At 42.6% G+C, this 21,562-nt stretch overlaps 1 protein-coding gene across 4 annotated transcripts in view; it reads right to left on the bottom strand.

Moving 5' to 3' along the window:
• The window catches only part of LOC127600042 (BTB/POZ domain-containing protein kctd15), a 40,463-nt gene that overhangs the window by 8,822 nt on the left and 10,079 nt on the right, over positions 1-21,562 (bottom strand). For all 4 annotated transcript variants that reach the window (XM_052064399.1, XM_052064398.1, XM_052064397.1 and 1 more), the window contains 2 exons: positions 12,348-12,492; positions 5,006-5,311 (listed from right to left, as the gene is read on the bottom strand). In XM_052064399.1, the coding sequence (XP_051920359.1) occupies positions 5,006-5,311; positions 12,348-12,492 (451 nt within the window). The remainder of the gene's footprint in view (positions 1-5,005; positions 5,312-12,347; positions 12,493-21,562) is intronic.

The raw sequence follows: 21,562 nt of genomic DNA, 5'->3' as shown, positions 1-21,562 counted from the left end.
AACTCTACAAAAAATTCGAGTTTGGTGTATACCGGTATTTTTTTGGGATTGTCACAATGGGTCCCAGCACTAAATCTTCTGCTGTTGGAAAATGTGTTTGCTCCGTTTTTACGTGGAGCCACATTTGGTAGGAGCAGCATGAGGTGAGTTAGCCAGATGTGTCTGGCTCGATGTTCCTAAAGCTCTGAACTGTAATTTTCCTCTCAAGACACCCAAAAACACTTTGTTCCAGACGGCACGGCCTTCCGTCTCCCACTGCCTTCCGTCTCCCCCGACAATAAGCAATCCTCTGCGGGCAGGGTGTGGCTGCGTGCCTTCCCCTGGGTGGGTGGGGGTGATCTTTTCACTGTAATCAGATGACAAGCATATTGTCTGGCGGCAAAGTCCCAGACTGCGTTGCTAACCTTCCTCGTAGCCCGTGGGAACAAAGTTTTGGAAAGATCCCCTTACACTGAAACGTACTGTGCGTGTCTCGGGTTCCTTAAGGCCAAAGTCTTGACTTAGGCCCACTGTGCGTATATTTGCTGACCGAAAAAAAACGGAACCACATCGGCCTCAGAGTGCAGAGGTGCAGGGTTTGATTTCGGGACACTGTGTGGGTTTTCTCCGGGTACTCCGGTTTCCTCCCACATTCCAAAAATATCCATGGCAGGTTAATGAGACACTCGGTATTGTCTCTAAGTGTGCGAGTGCAAAAGGTTGTTCGTCTATGTGTGCCCTGCGATTGGCTGGCAACCAGTTCAGAGTGTACCTGCCTACTCCCCGAAGACAGCTGGGGTTGGCTCCAGCACGCCCGTGACCCACATAAGGATCAGCGGATCAGGAAATGGATGGATGGATGAAGAAAATGGAACGTGAACGCCTCACAAGAAGGCAGATGAACTGCCTGCGTTCTCGGGAGCAGCCAGCAAAAAATTACTGGATAAAATTTTAAATGTAACAGAAAAAGTAATATGAATACATGCAATGAGGGTTTTTTTTGGGGGGGGGGATTTAGAAAAATTGTAAGGCACATCATTTTTTTTTCTTTCAGTTTGAAAGGGGTGTCTATGATGTCCAATTCATTTGGAGATGTTTGATGATATTTGCCAAAATGGTGCCCCTGAGTTCCCTTTAGTTCATCCAAAGTGCCACAGTAGGAACGGATATGACGTTATGTCGCTGACTGGCCCGTACCCAAATTATACCGCCAGCTTTCCGCACTCACTTTGCGTTCTGGATTTTTTGGCATGCCTAACTCCTGTTCATCCGTATTTTTTCGCTTGTTCGTGAGAACTCCGTACGCTTTGCATTCCGCCATGCTAGCTTTTAATCAAAACCCAGAATCGAAATTGTAGACGGAGTTTTGACACCAAAGAACGACCTAAACTAATGAGCAAACTGCGTTATCTACTGCCTTGGGGGTGCAGCTAAAAAGAGCCTGGAAAAAAAAAAGGATGGACTATATGTTTTTTTTTATAACTCAAAAAATATTTGATTTTGCTGGACACCTGCACTATTTCGATTGTAGGAGGAAGTTAAACACTAATAAACTGAAAAAAAAAAAAGAAATTGGGAAACTCTGAGCGAGCGCCTGCTGCAGGTAATGAGAGCCCTCGATGCAATGCAACTTCTTTGATCAATCGGGCCTCTCGGCCTGAGTCGCTTTCAGCGTGAATTTTATCCTCGCTCGCTTCATCTACAAAGAAAGAGTCACTTTCAAAGCGCCGGCGTCGTCCCGTAATCACACTGGCTGGTAAACAGAGTGGGGAAATGTTGTGTTAGTTGATGCCACCAATTAATTATATTGCAAGTCATTTAAAAATCTATAAAAGAAGTATAAACCGGTTGAGGCTGTTTGAGAAATTGTAAGTATGGTATTAAAAAATGCAATACGTGTATTTCAATGGCCTTGGGCGTTGTTATATTGGAGCCTTTTTTTATTTTAAAAAACGGAGCTCTGTCTTAAGAAGGAGTAAAGTGTAAATTATGCATATCATTCCTCCCCTGCACCAACCAACCAACTCCCCCCTTCTTCCTCCAACCCTTTGCCGCGTTATTTTTTTGCTTTTTTTCCCCCCGTAGGAAACATGGCCGCAGCGCAAGCGTGCTTTGTCCCAATCGGTCCGTTCTTCTTCCCTGGAGGTGGTGGAGCAAAGGAGGTGGGGAGAGAGGTGGAGGTGTCAGAGTGTTGCCTGGGAGAGGCTCTCTTTGGGTGCTGGAAGAGGTGAAAGGAGCCTTGCGTATAAGTGTGTGTGTGAGTGTGTGTGAGCATGTTGCGCGGAGCCCGTGGTGTGAGGCTGATATTTTGCTCTGCGGGCAACACAACTGGAAAACGACTCCCCCCTGTCCCGCAAATATGCTACTCTGAGTACATGGAAATGGATTTCATGGACGACTGTGTGTGCCGGGCAAACTAGTGTTGTAATTTACGGATTTCGTTTGTGTGTAAATCCGAAGGTTTGTTACAATACATGTGTGCTTAAATTTGCACTGTAATTCCACTTTTGACCAGTAGATGGCAGCACAATGACTTGAGACTGTGTAAATTAGGAAGAAGAACAAAACCAAAAGTATTTCAGCACAGCTTAGTTTTTGTTGAAACTAACTATCCGCTTTAATCCTGCTTTTTAATCCCACACATAGTGACGTCAGTACGCTCCTTTTAAAATGGACATCTTTGGTTGATTTATGATGTATATTTTAAGATGATAAGTTAACTTGCAGGGCGGCCCGGTAGTCCAGTGGTTAGCACGTCGGCTTCACAGTGCAGAGGTACCGGGTTCGATTCCAGCTCCGGCCTCCCTGTGTGGAGTTTGCATGTTCTCCCCGGGCCTGCGTGGGTTTTCTCCGGGTACTCCGGTTTCCTCCCACATTCCAAACATATGCGTGGCAGGCTGATTGAACACTCTAAATTGTCCCTAGGTGTGAGTGTGAGCGTGGATGGTTGTTCGTCTCTGTGTGCCCTGTGATTGGCTGGCAACCGATTCAGGGTGTACCCCGCCTACTGCCCGAAGACAGCTGGGATAGGCTCCAGCACCCCCCCGCGACCCTAGTGAGGATCAAGCGGTTAGGAAGATGAATGAATGAATGAATGAATGAAGTTAACTTGCTCTTGTTCTCTCTCTCAGTATATGTGTTGAAACGTGGTTGTGTTATTTTAAAAGTAGATTTGGAGACCTTTGATTAGATTTTGTGGCGCAAATGCTATAAAAATATGTTTCCGTGTTCCCTCAATTTTTGCAGGTGATATGTTTCATGGATCCCTCGCCCTAAGAGAACTCCCGCAAAAGTGTATTAACCCACCAGGATTGTACTTTAGGCTACAATGCGGTGGAGCATCCTGGTTAAGGTAAGCCATTTTAAACTAAAATGAAAAACAAAGGTAGTCATTAAATGGATGCTTAAACATCCTCGTGTGCTGCCGGAGGCAGAGCAAGCTCTGCTCACATTAACTTCTGAACGCAGTCTGCAATCAGCATCTCATGCTTGAGCTGATTCCATCTGTACTGCCTGACACACAGGGCTTCGGTACTTTTTTGGGGCATGCTAAATAACCGAACGGCATATTTGACGATCTGAGTGAAACAATGCGCTCTGAGTGGAACCACGATGAAGGAACGTGGATTCGGGGGGATTGGGGTTGGCGGGGGGGCCCTAATGTTCACAGTCTCTGGTTTTTGTAAAACAAATTTCCCCCCAAAAAATAATAATGAAAATTGACTCTTTTTGACTGGTCCAATTTATAAGGAAGATAATAGCAAGAAACTGTGCAAAATAGCAACGAATGAAAATCCCTTGATAGACAGAAGCCGCAATAATCCAACTGCGAAGTAGTGAGGGAACTGTGTATAGAGTAATAGGATATTTCTATGTTTCACTCACTTACTTTTACTGTAGCATAACCCCCTCGATGTCGAAATAGCAAACACTGAAATCCTGTAGCATAGTTGCGGACATTCTTGTCCTTGGCAATGTGTCCACTGCATGAGCCACATGAACAGATCAGCTAACACTAATTGACAAGGTGTGATTGAGTGGCTTGGTGATGAAGTGCTGCCGACAGGGATGAAAATACAATGAACCCTTGTACTGTCTTACTTGTACTAGTTTTTTTAGATTGTTGGCTCAACAAGTATCCACTGCCATGCTTAGCTCCGAATCATCATGATAACGAAAGCTTTTCGTGAGGTTGGTGGGTGAGGGCGAGCATTGGCTCATTTGCATGTGACAGAACCACAGCTTTAAAAAAAACGTAACTAATTAGCATCCTTCGAAGAGGTAGGAACAGCAGCAGCAAGTGTTATTTCGATTGGAAAGAACAAGAGCGAATGATGCCATAGCAGCAGTTTTATCAGAACCAATATTAGAGAACCAGAAATGGAACACTGTTGTAAAATGATCACCCGCCGTAGATCCCTTTGAATGGTTATTGACCAAATGACAGCATTGAGACTTAAAGCTCGGCTACCAATCGATTACAATAAGGGCCCTGCTTGAAGTACAACAACCACCCTCATAAGTGAGAAAAATCCGTACGTCCACTCCGAAGTCAAAAATCAGTTGACAATATCAACTGGCACAGTGATTCGAGAGAATAATACTGTAATCTGTCAAATCTGTTTTGACAAACCATTAACGTTGTGGGTGGCCTGGCGACCAATCTGTTAGCATCGTTGCCTTTTATGGGCCACGAAACCACCCGCCGCAAACGGTTTGGACTTTGGAGCCGCCGCTATCTTCAAAAAAGGAAGCGTCATGCTTCTGCATACCCCAACAGAAGGAAATAAGGAAACGGGCCTCACTTTTGATTTATGGCCGGGTGACGTTTGACTTTGAAAGCTCCCTTCAAGACATACACTGTGGTGCTCACTTGTACGTTTACTCCATTTTATTTTATTTTTTTACACTGCACTTTTTCACGTTGCAGTCCTTGTATGTGCACTTGATGAATCCTTACCCCGATATACATACACACACACACACACACACACTGTATATAAAATGGCTAAAGGAAGCTTGTTACCTGCACGGAGTTGAGCCTGCAGTAGCCGTTGAGGGGGAAGCGGATGACGTGGGTGGGGTCCTGGTTCCACCCGGCGTTGACCGAGTTGCACATAACGTCACCCGTTTCGGGGAAGATCTCCTCGATGAGGACCTTCTCGCCGCTCAGGGCGATTCTCTCGCCCAGGTCGGGCGTGACGCGCACCACGAGGCAGTCGCAGGGCTGCGCCATGCGCCGCTGCTCGCGCTCCTGCTTCCAGCGCTCCAGTTCTTTGATCATGGGCATCAGCTGGTAGTAGCGCGCCTCTTCGTAAAGCAGCTGGAAGTCCTGCAGAGGCGGGGGGGGGGGGGGGGGGCGCGAGGTGCCAGGCCACTTCATTAGGTATACCCACACAATCTTAGGAGCTCTGATACAAATACGCGCGATGCTCAGTTTTAACCGGCAGTTTGCAGAGGAACTAAGTATGTATCTCTACATTTTATCTAAAGCGTGAAAGAAAAAATGCTTCCCCCTAACCATCCCCCACCAAAAAAAGTAACTTCATTTTTATCTCACACATATCTGTACTATTTTTTTTTGTGAAAAATTAAGAAAGTAGTCTGACATCACTGCTCCTCTTCCATAAAGGTTCAGTGATTTGTTTCCCTTTGACCTAAAAAAACAAAGAAAAATATTTTTGCAAATATTGCTGCAGAGAGGCGACATTTATCTGTATGAGGCAAGCCACCATTGTCTTGTCGCCGGGGTTGGACGAGTTTGAGATTTTTCATGACAGTTATACTTTTTATTTCCTTTTGACTTTTTTTCCAGTTCAGTAGCTTTTAGAGCAAGCCTGTTATTTTTAATTCGATTTTAATTTTTTCAAAAATGCTTCATTTTAGTTGATTAGTTTTAGCCATTTTTATATTTTTTGTAGCGACACGCAGGAAAACCAAAACAAATTCATATAAAATGGACATTGAAAGCTCATGTAGTATATTTGTTGACAAAGATGAAAACGCTGCTGCACATTCATCTGCAATTTCATCTGTATGTGTCACTGACGTCAAGTAAGAATGTTGTAAATTTCCCCGCCTTTATCTAAAAAACACAAAAACGTAGTTACTTTTTTGTTCTCTTTTGGCGCAGCCACGTATTGTCTTCTGCCAATACATCTTTGTCTCAAACAAAACCGCTTCACACTCACTATTTTTAGTTATCGGAGGTGACCATATACAGTATGTGAATTATTTTAAGATTCAATTGGCGGCCCGGTAGTCCAGTGGTTAGCACGTCGGCTTCACAGTGCAGAGGTACCGGGTTCGATTCCAGCTCCGGCCTCCCTGTGTGGAGTTTGCATGTTCTCCCCGGGCCTGTGTGGGTTTTCTCCGGGTGCTCCGGTTTCCTCCCACATTCCAAAAACATGCGTGGCAGGCTGATTGAACACTCTAAATTGTCCCTAGTTGTGAGTGCGAATGGTTGTTTGTTTCTGTGTGCCCTGCGATTGGCTGGCAACCGATTCAGGGTGTCCCCCGCCTACTGCCCGGAGACGGCTGGGATGGGCTCCAGCACCCCCCGCGACCCTAGTGAGGATCAAGCGGTACGGAAGATGAATGAATGAATGAATAAGATTCAAACAAATACCGCATTACTGTTTCTGTTTATCATTTCGGGGAAACCATGTATTGTCGTCGTCCCACCAAGGCAAAACAAACAAACAAACAAAAAACGTGTCCAAGACAAACAAGAAATAAGCAGGTGGCAGCTCTCATGCTTAGCATCACCATGTTAGCCTTTAGCATGTTTCGAACTCCATCAAGGCCATCGCGGCGCATCACGCACGCAGACAACTTTTGCAGCAGATTGCCTCCCTCTATTCCCCCCCGGCGGGTAGCGCTCGCTGGGGGCGCTTTGCCCCATCGCATTTGCCTCTAATTTCCCACAAGAGCAGATGGCGCCATCATTCAGCGAGAAGAGAAGGGATGCGTAAGGTTTTTTTTTTCTCTTTTTGCGTCGAAAGCAGATGGAAGGTGTGGAGGCGGCGATGTGTGCGCAAGCGAACGTGAGGGCAATCATCAGAAGGGGGGGGTGTTTTAATATATGCCCGATGTATGGTAATGAGGTTAAGATCCTATTACGAGCCGATTTTAATCAGGTTAAACCTAAATCCTGCTGCTAAACAATTAGCAATTAATACATATGTGTTCGGATTAGCGGCGACGAAGACTGACAGCTTCATTCACTGCTTTGAAAGTCAACTGTTAACGGACGTTCCCTAGTGGCTAGCAAGCTACATTGTTCGAAAATTAAAGAACAACCACAAATCATGTCTCATTTATGGATGAGTCATTGTGAAGTTTGGTCAGTTTGTCGTTCATGTAATTTGTTAATTTTTTTTTTTGCTCCCACATTCTGAAAACAAGCATGGCAGGTTAGTGGAACACTCAAGATTGTCGTGAGGTGTGACTGTGAGAGCAAATGCTTGTTCGTCTATGACTCGATGTGGGACAGGTTCCAGCACGCCAGCCACCCTCGTGAGGATAACGGATTAGAAAACAACTTTTTCTGGTCTTGGATCGAATCTTGAATAAAATGCGGTTTAATTTGCATGATCGAATGCTTTTTTTTTTTAAAGAAAAAAAATTGAATTTTAGTTTTACAAATAACATTACACTTTTTCTTTAAGAAAAAAAGGTTTTATTTGAAGGGGGAAAAAAACGTATTTCTCTATGTTTAAATTTTTTGTGGGGGTGTGGGAGGGGAAAACGTAATCTCAAATTATTTTTTTTTCTTTGGAAAAAAAACGCCATTCACGTGTGATTACAACTTTTTTCATAACAAACAGTAGCTTTCTCATGGAGCTCTCGACTAACTTTTTGCAATGATATTTTTTTTTCTGCTGCTAGTACAGTATTATGAGAGAGCATCTTAAATCGAGTGAATCAAAAAAATTTTAAGACCAAATAACTTTTTATCCAGGCGGCCCGGTAGTCCAGTGGTTAGCACGTCGGCTTCACAGTGCAGAGGTACCGGGTTCGATTCCAGCTCCGGCCTCCCTGTGTGGAGTTTGCATGTTCTCCCCGGGCCTCCGTGGGTTTTCTACGGGTGCTCCGGTTTCCTCCCGCATTCCAAAAATATGCGTGGCAGGCTGATTGAACACTCTAAATTGTCCCTAGGTGTGAGTGTGAGCGTGGATGGTTGTTCGTCTCTGTGTGCCCTGCGATTGGCTGGCAACCGATTCAGGGTGTCCCCCGCCTACTGCCCGGAGACGGCTGGGATGGGCTCCAGCACCCCCCGCGACCCTAGTGAGGATCAAGCGGTATGGAAGATGAATGAATGAATAACTTTTTATCCTCGAGAATATTGAACACTGGGATTGAAATGTAGAACAAAAAATACATACAGATATCTTGAACAGATTAAAAATCTAACTCGTTGGGTACAGACGTATTGAGCCTCAAGAGCATGGTTCCACTCGTGCCACCTCTTTTTTTTTTTTTGGAGGTATATTATTCGGGAATTACAGTGCCTTTGTGCCCAAATTTGTCTCAGTCAAGAGTCTTGTCTCATGGAATACATATATTTTTGGTTCAATGTGGCCCTAATATTCCATTAATGTACTTTCATAAGTAAATGGCATAGAAAATCCCAAACCAATCAAAACTTCCCAAAATGGTGTCAATACTGGTTGGGTTCTTGCAACTGACAAAAACCCGCACGAAGACGCTGACCCTTTGGCCAGCTTTCTGTTTCAAAGTGCCTTATCTGTCCCAGCTCTGAAGCCAGTGGATGGATGTGTGTGGGGTTTTTTTTGACGGGCGTTCTGTCTGCAAGGCACTTTAGTCATCCCCTTCCCCAGCACAAAACAACAGAATCATCTGCAGCGCCAACGTGAGGATGAGGAGAAATAGACGGCGCCCGGCAGCGGCTACGTCCCGGCTGCCGCCAGCTCTACCAGACAACTTCATTCCCGAAATAAAGAAAAAAAGCCAGGTCCTGGACAGACAGCCCTTTTTGAGCTTCAGAATAATGGCCGACCCGATTGGCCACCGGCAAGACGACATCTCAGAAGGAGGATGATGATAAAAATAGTCTCTCGCAGGAGGACGGATATAGCGGCCATGTGTTTTCGGACGAATTATGAGACACGCAAGTGGATTCGAACATCGGAAATTGTCTTACTGTTTATTGTGCATGTTAAATTGCTCCATGTACAGCACTTTGTATGCAGCGATGGCTGTTTGAAAGTGCTCTATAAATATTGTTGACTTGACTATCATATTGACGTGTGTAAAACAGCGAACCTTTTATGAATTGTTTGGTGACAGATGGAAATTACATGCCGTTGCTCTTAGTTGACACCATTTTGTTTTGGAGGCGCAATAAGTTGAAGGGTAAAATATTTCATAAAAAGACTCTCCAAACGACTGTATCAGTTTCACGGCACCCCCACCAATTTGACGGAGCAAAACAGTAAATAGTAATCTAATTTTAGTGAGCTTCCAAATAAAGTTACGCAGGGGTAAAAGAATTGATTCTGTTGATTTATCATGCACCACAAAATAAGAAGACACAAAAAGAAGAGCCTGATTGATTGTCCAGTGGTGTGTGCTTTGCTAACAGTGGTTTTTACTCCCTCTGAACAAAAAACTGTTCGGAGAAAAATAAAAGACTTAAAAAAAAAACGTTGAAGGCGTTCAATATTTACAATCTTTGTGTGCGTGTGTGTGTGTGTAGTCAACAATAAGTTCAGCTGAGCCACATGGTTGTGGCTAGGGCCTGACTGATGGGGGATTTTTTTTTTTTAACATGCACAGGGCTCCCACTAATTACAACAATAATCAGCATACTAATGAGTTCATGATTCTATGCCTGTCTAGCATCGATACATGGAACCGGTTGGTGGCGCAAAAAAAAAAAAGTTGGGGACCGCTTGACCATGAGGGAACAAAAAATATGAATGATTTCATCGATTAATCGATTTCAGCTTGACTTTCATCACTTTATAGTCAACAATCAAAAATGTTGAGTAGATCAACACCTTGCACATACTCGAAGAGCAATAAGAAACATTTGCAGATTTTTTTTCTTTGTCACGTGTGAGGGCTCTCACATTGTAAAAAAAAAAAAAGAAATTGTTAAAGATGGGTGAACTAAATATGTGTACCTCTTTAGGCTTTCGCACAGTAAAAGTACGAATAATAGACGTGAGTCTCAGAATTGATTCATGGCACAAACTTAACGGTTCATAAGCACACCTTCAGCGCGACTGAGCGTTGCTTACTCTTGTGTGATTAATTGTGCGTTGAGTAACGAGGGTGGTTATAAATAGTAAATATTTTTTTGTTCCAGCGATGTCGGCCGAAATCTTTCTTTCTGCTCAGACTTTCACATTGATTTAACAAAACACACAAGGCTGCGGCTGCCAGCAGCAGAACAGACCCAGCCCTCGGGCGACGGCAAGCCTGATTGTGTTCAGATAAGGACATGCTCAATTTTGCCTTGCACTATTTGCATTTTTTTCCACTTCCTCCTCCTCCTCCACCCTTTGCTCGGGCTTCACGCAAATTGAAAGGTATGCAGATCAACACAGGCTTATGCGAGGGGATTGTAATGAGTCGAAACAATGAAGTCGGACACATTCTCCTTCAACGCGGCTGCGTGATTGGACGGTGAACATTTCACAGACTGTGAGGCAAAGCATGAATAAAAGAAGGTGGAAAACTAATCGGTACTGAGTCAGATCGTCATTTGCCCAAATTTGTGCTTTCATGTCATGTTTTGTTCTTGGAGGCTTGGATCTGGTTCAGACGCTCTGTGGGGGCCCCCCCCTAAGAACTGGCTCCAGGCTCCGAGTGGCTCGGTCTCGCCATGTTCTCTTCGAGAAGAATGGTGAATGAGGAGCCGGCATGGAAAGGTCATTTAAGTTAAAGTGGTTTACAGTGATGAGGAGAATAAACAATATCGCAAAATAATCCTTCAACAGGAAGCAGCCTTGGATGAATTAATCATTGCAACAGAGCCTTGAATGGCAATGTTGATTCATACATATTTTGGCTAATTGGCTAATGTTGCCATTCATTTAATTTAAATCCGATCTGTTTTACCATAGGACTAAGATTTATTTATGTATTATTTGTCTTTTCAAGTGCACAACCTCATTAGTGAGCAAATAGTTTTGCTTGACAGCCAGCTAGCATCATGGAAAAAGTAGCTCTGAGAAGCAATCAATAATAAACTGTGTTATTGTTCAAAACGAACCAGCGTTATATCTACAACTGCAATCAAAAATATTTTTGTTAGGCATGGGTGTCAAACTCATGGCCACTTTGGAGTTATGTGTTCCCTCGGAGGGCTGTTATGACAGTGAAATCACAAAAATGTTTAATTGTCTCATCGCATTATTAGCTGTACAAAAACTAACGAATGGATTACGCGTTTTTAAATCAGTCCAGTCAACTAAGATGTTTTGTTCAATTATCGTTCAAGTGAGTGTAAACGGGGTAAAAAAAAAAAAAGTAAAAACTCATTAAACTCACAATGTGCTAATGAAACTAGTGGAGAAAAAAAATGCTAAGTTGCTAAATGCTAAGAAGCGGAAAAAAACTCTGATAAACTAGCCGCTAGCTTGTTACCAACACAGCAACAAATAGCTGACAACGGCTAAAATCAATAATATTCTGAAATAGTGTTTAAAACTATTCCATCTTTCAACTTGCTGGTTAACTGCAATTAAATACTACAATATGTTTGTAGACATCTAGCATCTAATGTCATCGAGCTAGCCTCACTATAAGCAGTGTGAATTTCCATTTTGCAGATTTTAGTGAAATGACTTTTCACATTTGCGGGACACGAAATACAATACAGAAACTTCACTTTGATTGCATATATTCCCAACAAGCTACTGAAAGTTTCATGGAACAAAACGTGAAAAAATGGATAAAGTAAGTCAAATACAGAACATATAAACTGTTTTAACTTGACATCTTACCGGTGAACTCAAAATATACTGTATATCTTAACGAGTTGGGTACGTGTCGTTAAACAACCCATCCAGAATAAATCACACAGTAATTTGTTGTACTCTCTTGCTAGCTGCTACTGTACTGATGGTACCATTGTAGGACGTAGCCCAATATTTCAAAAACCTTTTTTCATATTATCATTATGGGTGTGTAGTATGGTATTTTGAGGGGGGGGGGGGATTCATTCCATTTTGGAATAAGGCTGTAACATTAAAGTAAAGTGCTGGGAATATTTCCCAGATGCACTTCACATGCTGTTGTCATTGTGTATTATTTGAATAGAAATGTAACATTTGAAGTTGTCTTTACAATTCATACTAATAATCATTTCATGTTCTGGGTAAGGCGACGCTCACCTTGAAGTCTTCGGGAAGCAGCAACTTGCTAGTCCTGAGGAAGCTGAGGATGTAGCGGAATATCTCCCCGTCGCGATCTATGAAGTAGTGCTGCTTCAAGCTGTCCAGCACGATGGGCTCGGTGCCGTTGAACAGGCGACTAATTCTGCAAAGTCACACAAGCGGCGTGCGCGCACACAAACACACACTTAATGAAATGAGTCTAACGCCAGTCAAATGCATGAAACAATTACCCTCCATTTATTTTTCAATTTTACTAGCTGCTAGCCCGAAATGCTTTTTTTCCCCTTCGCCTGGCCGTTTGAAACAAGGAGCTCAAGGCAGCTTTCCTCCGCTGTAGACTCGTTTGAAGTGTCCCAGTGTGGACAGATTGCATCCTCGCCGCATGTACTTACAAAAATTAATGGTGTGAATGCGGTAATTCACCTGGTACCCAACTGCAAATGAAACATACGCGGGAAATGGACAAGAGTCGCATACTAATGTATTCCGTACTTTATATATTTTTTAAACATTTAATACTAGCTTGAAACCTATAAAACTCATCACACGCTATCAAAGTCAAGATAGACTGTTGGGTTCAGTGAACACTCAAAATTGACAGTAGCTATGAATGTGAGCGCAAATAGCCTTCTGTCTACGCGTGTTCTGCCACTGACCTATGAAGAAAAAAGAACCCATGGATTCTTTTTGGAACGCTTATTTATAGTTTTTGACCCAAATAAAACATTTTTTTAATGTCAATTATAATCAGGGTCTATTATTTGTTGGGTTTTGTTTTTTGCTATTCGCAACAGCAGGTCCGCTGTGCATGGGGGCCTAACCTAAATTTGTAGTTGAAAACCAATCTAGATAAACATAGTATTGAAGTCATAATTATTTTCCGTAAATCTTTGTAGAAAAAACATTTTTAGGCTGCAATTGTAAAACAATTAAACAACAAACGGCGAGCCCATTATTAAATGGGCTAACTTCGTTGTTTACTTGTAACTACGAAACCTTTTATGTTGGGACTGCTGAAGAACCCTCGACACATGTGATAACGTTTTTAGAATGGGGACAGTTTCACCCGGGGAAAGATTACCGTATCGTCCGCACTGTAAAGCTCTTCGGAGTACAAGGCACACCTTCAATGAATGCCTTATCTTAGAACTGTTTTCATATATAGGGCGCACTGCTTTATAAGGCGCATAGAATAAAAGGTACAATGGGGCTGCAATTATTTTATGCATCCATTAGATGGAGCTATGCTAAAGGGAATACAACACAATACAGCTTTATTTATATCGAACTTTCACAACCACTGCAGCTGTAACAAAGCGCTTTACAGAACATTTAAAATACTACGCCCAAGAAATCCGAATATCAGTCCATATACAGATTACGGTGCAATACTTTGAAGTGCAATACTTTTTTCATGGTGCAATACCGTCTTTACTGTGTCCGGACTGTGCAATACTGCTCAATGTGCAATACTTATATGTATACTATATTTTGTTGCTAGAACCACTACCTCAAGTGCTAAGCTTACAGGCCCACCCTCATTCTATGCTTTTCCTCTGCTCTGTCTCTGTAATAAGCTGCTCCCGCACAACTCCCCCACGGGGATAAATACATTTTTCTGAATCTGAATCTGAATATAAGGAAGGTTGGATTATAAGGCGCACTGATGGCTTTTGAGGAAAGTTTAATGCTTTTCAGTGTGCCTTATAGCGCGTAAAATATGGTACTTAGGGTTTCTACATTTTGACCTAACAGGGTTCACTATAGTCTGTCTGTGCAGGAAGGAAAATATGCATTTTTTAAAAATAACTTCCTCCACCATGGGGGTGATAAATCTATGAAAAATTTCATTTTTTTTCGATGTTGACATAATGTGATGCAATGGCATTTTTTTGGTATTTGTCGTAACGGCACAATTCAGTCATACAGTACAAAGGTGTTCCCTACTGAGTGCCACCCCATTTAATATTTTTGAATATTTAACATGCTTTTCCTCCCAATAATTAAAACTCCTCCTCATGTTGGTCTTGGGGCTGCTGTTTTTCCTAATGTTTCATCTTGTTATTGCCTCACTAAATTTGCTTTATTTTAGCAGAATAGAGGGAATGGTTGTGCACACTGGCAAGACAATTGGCAGTTTCCATCATTTTAGGTGCAAAACAACTAACTGTTAGCGAGGCTTTGTCTTTTTGTTTTTTTTTGTTTTTTTCTACACAAAGGAGCTCTTTAATCGCGGCTTCGCTTCTTGCATCGAGTGACAAAAGATAAAAGTGCAATAAGTTGACCCACACACCAGCGTGAAAGCAGGCAGTTGTATTACAAGGAGTGGGAACAAACTCTTGATTTCAACGACAACTTTTTAAAAAGCATTTGTATCAAGTGTCGGCTGACCCCAACAATTCCTCTTCTCCTCTTTGACCGTTTGAGGAAGCAAAGATGACTTTTTCCTCCCTCGCTCCTTTCTTTCTCTCCTCCTTTCTCTCTTTTTGTCTTCTCTCTCCATCCTCCCGTCTCCCTCGCTTGCTTTTTCTCTCTGGAAATCGATGCAAAATGCTTTATAAAAAACCAATACTCATCTCCCTGTTTGGCCTCGGGTGTTCCTTTCTCATATGGTCTTGCAATTCTTCCAGCTAGAATTTCACCATACGCCTGCGGGCTAACTCTGTTTTTCATCTCCACTTTTTTAAAAAGCAATTAAAATGCTGCCTGTTTTTCTTTTTCTTTGCCCCCCACCACCACCCACTCCCCCCTCCTCCTCCTCAGCCTCCTCCTCCACTCCCTTCACTCACTCGCTCGCTCTGCCGGCCTTCTCATGTTTGCCCTTTTCTGTTCAATTGGATGAGAGGTTTAACAGGTAGTCTGCTGCACGTACGCTGTATGCACAAAAAAAGTATTTGAACTCAAAGAATATACACAGCTGGATGCCTTCCACTCCTCTGGGAGTTATCGTTGCCACGTTCTTTTCCGCCAAACTCGTCTATGTGCCTTTATGGGCTTTGATTTGTGCACAGTGAGCATAAAAGCGCCTTCCCAAAACTGTTCCCACAAAGTCAAAAGCACACAATGGTCGGGAATGTACTTTAGTGCCCATGTGGAGTACAAGCATAATGATAACTGGGCGGAATTTGAACATGCCCCCCTAAACTCTCCTAAACACCAAAGTCAGCAAAGGCTTGATTGTCAAATTCCTACTTGATCTGCTCATAAAATGTTTGGGGCCAACAATAGCAAATCTTCAGTGGGGCTACACACAGATCAGACCCAAATTTGTGCATTTTCTCTCACTTGCGATCAAAGTCAGCAAAATCATACATCCTCAGATGCATCTACAGCACAGGTGCCAAAGTCAAGGCCGGGGGGCCAGATCTGGCCCGCCACATCATTTTAAGTGGCCCGTGAAAGCATATCACGCATGTGAAGTTCCATGATGCTTGCTAAAGTCTGAATCAAAATTTCAAATTGTGATACGTAATCCACAATAAGTCATTATTTTTTTACTTCTGCTTTTAAAACTAGTTATTCATCAATTTGTTGTGTGCTGCGGATGTAATATGTTAAGGGATTAAACATTTATATGATTTCCCAAAATTCATAACGCCCCCCTAAGGGAAGCTGTATCTACAATGTGGCCCGCGACAAAAATGAGTTTGACACTCTTGATCTACAGGATGATCATTTTTTTGTTGTTCTACTTCTTCCTTTCATAACTTTGCTGCTGTGAATCTGGAATTTCTCCATTGCGAGACTAATAAAGGTTTTCTTAATCTTAATATTAATCTTGAACGATGATCGTGTGGTGTGGGGTGTGTCATGAATGAGCAACGCCAACAATGACGATTCATTTTCACAATTACAAATCCTTATGTGCGTGGTCAACAGCGAGTTCAGACGAGGCGTGCGCTCGGCGAATGCGACGTCAGACAGAATGCGAGTCAATCAGGAAACCACCTGAACCTTGCGCGAGGAGCAAATGGTGGTGTTAAGTCACCATGTTTGAATTTAACGCGTCTCCCACGTCATTCACAACAAAAGTGACAAGAGAAAAGTTTGCCACGGCAATGTGCCCAGCGGCACCATACCTCCTCTCAGTCTTGGTACCACAGTAGACATCATGACGTGTGCGGTGTTGCTTTGTTGCTCACCTGGAGTACACCACACATGATAAGACAAGCACAAACACACGGCCCGATTTTTTGTTTCACATGTGGGGTTTCTGGCATTTTAAAAATCGGTAATATTCAAAAGTGGTACCAGCGGATGAAGAGTGTGCCAAAAAGCGATCAATTGATTGCTGAAGGCAGTCGAACAGAATAATACACAGAATAGTTGCACGTTAGCTTTGAAAATCTTGAAACTAGTCACTTTATCATTGCCACCCTTTACTGTCACTGTCTATACTAATACTGATGGACCAGCCAAGGCACCTCCTTTGCCGAATTAGTGCTAACAAGGATGCTCACATTTACAGTTGTGTGTGCAGTGCTTGTACTATTATGCTTTACATGTTATTGTGCTTTGAAGTCAAGATGGCGCCCGAGTAGGCAGCCGTCAGCAAGTGCTCTCATGAGCCTTGCTTTTTTTGTTGTTTTTGTGTTTCTTTTGTCACTTTGTGTTTGTTGTTACGTCGTGTGGACTTGATGTGGACCTTTTTCAGCATTTTTTGGCCGCGACATTCATCAAGGAGGACTCTGTGCTTGGTGGTTGCGCCTTCTCGGCAGCATGGGTATACCAGCACTGTTTTTGACTGGAGGAATGTCGGCGCCATTTGACTATCGTTGCTGGACAGTCCCGGGGCGCTTGTGTCTTGCGCCTGTAATGGGCAGCATTTTTCACAGCCCCGCTTTGTTCAGCGGAGAGATCGGTGCTGTTGAACGGTCTGCGGCTGGATGGATGGAGGTCTTGAGGAGCCGACAATGAGAAGAAAGGAGCGTTGGCGCGGAGTGCCGATGCGGATTTGGAGCTGGGAGTCGCGGCTTGGAGTTTGAAGCGGATTACGTGGGACAGGAGAAGTGAACTAATCTCTTTTCGTCAATGGATGCTACAGCTTTGTGTTTGCTTTCAAAACTTAGCTTGTAGCAGACGTGTGCACATTTTCAGCATGACGTCTCTGATCCACTGGAGAAAGGACACTTTGATCCTCTCCTCTTTCATCTAGAACTGCTTCAGACAACAAAGTGTATGCAGAAAATTGGTGAAGATTGAACGACTGTCTCTGTCCTATGTGTTGTCTTGTGTTATTTTTGTTATTTTGACTTCAAAATGGCGCCGCGAGAGTGGCTGCCTTTCCAGCAGCTCCTTTATTTTGTTGTTCTACTTCTTACTTTCATAACTTTGCTGCTGTAAATTGGGAATTTCTCCATTGTGAGACTAATAAAGGTTTTCTTATCTTATCTTATCTTATCTTATCTAACATTAGAGAATATTAGCTTTGAGATTTTTTTTTTGTTGCAACACGGGCAAGTTTTGGCCACATAAACTACATAGACATATTTCAGCGTCCGATTATGCTTTAAGTTTATCAATATTCTATTCATATGCTTCACGGTAGCTTAAAAGTCAAACACACCTCCCCACTGGAGATTGATCCCCGGAGGGAGAAGAAAAGCCCAATTATTTCTTACTGATACTTTGAGGGCAACCTTTTTAACATATTCACATTGTTATTTAGATCAGATTTGGACCAAGAGGGGTCTTGCAGCCTGCAGTCTGGCAATGAGCATAGGGAATCCTGCAGCAATTTTATTTATTTTTTTGATGAAAAAAATATACTTGCACTAATGCACTACACTTTCACATTACTGCAATGCAGAATATATGTTTAAAAAAAACAATGCAGTGAAAATAATTACATTCCCGTTATTTATCATCACATATAATTTGGGGGGGGGGGGGGCAAACAACTCAAAAGTATTTGATTAGTATGTAAGTAAGTAAACATAGCCTGTTCTCAGTTAATAACATCTTGACATGGGCCCTATTTTCACAGGAAGGAAAGTTGATTTGGCTTGAAAACCAAGACCATATTTGGGAATTTTGCACACTGTGCTCTACCTCGTGAGGCGTTCTGGCAGAATGAGATACATTTTCAATTATAAGCCCACGGCACACCTGAAAATTTGGTGACAGAAAGGAGAATAAACGCAATGAGACCAGTTGAAAGCAGGTCTAAGTTGTGGCGCAGGTGGTGTGATGCGATTTTGCTGGATTTGACCCATGTGCAGGCAGACGGATACTGAGCTCCGCTGATATGTGTTGATATCATCATATTTCATTCATAAAAATGTCATCAGCATGCATTGAAGGGGGCTCTGTTTTGACACAAGGACCCACAATGGGGGTGGAAGACTGTCTACAAGTGCCCACTTTGCAGCGGCCAATTTTACCTCGTCTTAAAGTGGAGATCTAAATACTTTGTGTGCGCCAGTGTCTTACACGGACTGCAGCGAGTCTGTGGTGTTTCCACCATGTAGACCGCTGTGATTGGCCCGGGAATCAGCGTAGCTGTGTTCACTCCCACATCGGAACAAACACACATTTATACTGTAATTTTGGCCTTCGACAAAAATGCCAACGAAAATTCCAGCCATGTGCGGAGTAAGACTGCAATTTGCACTAGATGTACGCTTGGCATGAAAATAGTCCTCCATAAATGGCGGGCAATTAAATAATTTGAGCATCAGTGTAGGAAAAACGTAATTATGCGGGACAAGAAGGATCGCTCAGTTACCGCCCGACTGACTATTTTTTCATTTGGTGTTTTATTTTAATGCCAAGAAGGTTTTTCTGAATGCTGTAATTATGACTTTGCTACTGCTTGAGCAGAGAAAAGTAATAGGCTACAAGTTTAGGTTAACCATTTGCCACATGGCTACAATTTATTGCGAACGAAATCAACTTGCTATAGTACAGCTTCGTAAAAAGGTCCTCAAATCTGCAAAGACTACATCAACATAATGAAAAATAAGAAGTCAATCAAAAAAAAGAGTGATTTCCCGAAGCCTCATGTTCGGTGTCGTGACAGTGGGCCATTTGTGTGTATTTAAAGCAAAAGAATGCATGATGCCAATTTAGATTGATCACACATGGAAGAGAACACAAAGCCGAGGAAAAAAAAACAAAAAACAGTGTTCCTATCCAAATAGCTTCCTTGTCTGTGTGGAGCATTCACCCCTAATTTCCTCAGCTTCTTTTCAAGCGAGAGCTCCACAGAGTGTGCCATCAATGTTTCATGGCCACTGTCCCTTAATATGGCCTGGCGCTGAGGAAGACGGATAGCCGCACATTCGTTACTAGACTAACTTTCTCTTGGCACACTGCATTATTCAGCGAACGATCTATTAAAAGTCACCATCAACTTGAAACTCCTTAACCATGCTCTTTTAGGTACCACTCCCCAACCCCCTCCCTTTTTCTGGACCCCGGACCACGACCGGACGTGCGTGGCGTTCTCGGGATCCCGCCACAGTGTAATTGTTTTGCTTTATGCTGTCAGCCATTATCCTAATTCACACAAAGGGGGAGGCAAGAGAGGGCGGAGGAGACAGGGCGGGGAGGAGAGTGGGGGGGTGCGGGGGGGGGTCTCCTTCCACTGGCTTCGGCGGAAAGTAGGGCCCCGAGGCCAAGTGTGCTCTGAGGAGGCTGGGAAAAGCGAGAGACAACAGTGAGCGTATGTGTGTGCGCGCGATCCCGGGTGAGAAAGAAACAGAAAGAGACGGGCCGAGCAAGCAGAGGAGCGTGTGTGAAGACAGAGAGAGAGAGAGAGAGAGAGAAGGAACTCAAAGCCAAACTCGCGCTCGCATCTTCACCTCGCTCGTGTAACCATCACAATGTTCTAACATGACTCTCTATGTGTGTTTTCTGTTTGCCTGCTTGCCCGTCAAAAACGTCTTTGGAACATCTTACACTGCCGACTAAGGCAACTGTCATATTCAAACACTGTATAACGCTTCGGAGTTTGTTTACACAAGGATGACCTAGAAAATTTAGAAAAGTTTCATGCAAAAAAATGGCAAAGGTTGTTGAAATGGCCAGAACAAAAATGAAGAATAAAAAAAAAAAAAAAAAATCTGAAAACAGTGCAATGTGCATGCCGGGCCAGTGGTGGGCAGTGTAATGTAGAAACACTGTGTACACAAAGCATTTTTTGCATAGCTGTCGGCGGCATTTTAAAGGAGTATGGAAAAAGCACTTTGAAGGACATGGTACTACTGTATATTTGCTAACCCGAAGACCCCATTTAAGTATTTTAATACTGGTGATTGCAGTAATAGTGTCGTAAATGTATATTTTGTACATCTTGCTCGATTGTATATCTTTGCAGTCAATCACTTTTAGCCGTCTTAAAGGAAATTATAACAGTATCTTCAAAATCTATTAGACTAAGGCGATGTTCACACTGCAGCGCAATTCCGATTTTTTTTTTGCCCGTATATGCGAGACGCATCAGATTTTTTTTTCATTCAGGTGAACAGTACAAATCATATTTTTTTTCAAGTCTGATTTTGGCCTGTTTCATATGTGGACATAAATCGGATATATATGCAAATCTTCTGCAGTTTCTGCATTCATCCATACATAACAGAACTATATGCCATCAAAAGCCAAAAATGTAGACCACTGACATCATCTGGGAATCAGCAAAGTTGTTTTGAGTAACAGAGTTGACTTTACATTAGACTTTAATTTAATCCCATTTGAAACATGAAGCATAACGTGGATTTGCAATAGTAGTAATTTGGCCAATGAGGACGGTTCATTTATTACACGCGGCAATGACATGATGTCATATTTAGTAGACGTCTACATCGAATGAGGAGATTGAGGGGCTTTGTCTCATTTCCCCTCAAAATATTTCTACCTCCTCTCGTCTTGCTACTTTGAGGATATTTGACAATTAAATGAGCCCTTAAACGCGGGATCATGTTAACTTCTGTAAACACGGCGCCATGAGTCAAATTATTTTGTAAAAATTGTTTTTGTAATGTGTATGAGTACAAAAAAAGATCAGATTTATAACCAAAAATTCAAACTGGACAAAACATCCTGCGGAGTGAACTTTTTTGTAATATTTTGCTTTATAACCCTGACCTACAAACGCTTTTTTTATAGAAACATTTTTTTTAGTTAGTTGCGGCCATAGGAACATATTTGCGTCTTTTTTGGAATATGTAAAATATATATAGAACCCCCTGTTTTGGTGGAAGACATATTGA

Source organism: Hippocampus zosterae, chromosome 4 (assembly GCF_025434085.1).
Source record: "Hippocampus zosterae strain Florida chromosome 4, ASM2543408v3, whole genome shotgun sequence".
Taxonomy (NCBI): domain Eukaryota; kingdom Metazoa; phylum Chordata; class Actinopteri; order Syngnathiformes; family Syngnathidae; genus Hippocampus; species Hippocampus zosterae.
The sequence above is the reverse complement of the archived record's forward strand: the minus strand, read 5'-3'. Positions and strand labels throughout refer to the sequence as shown.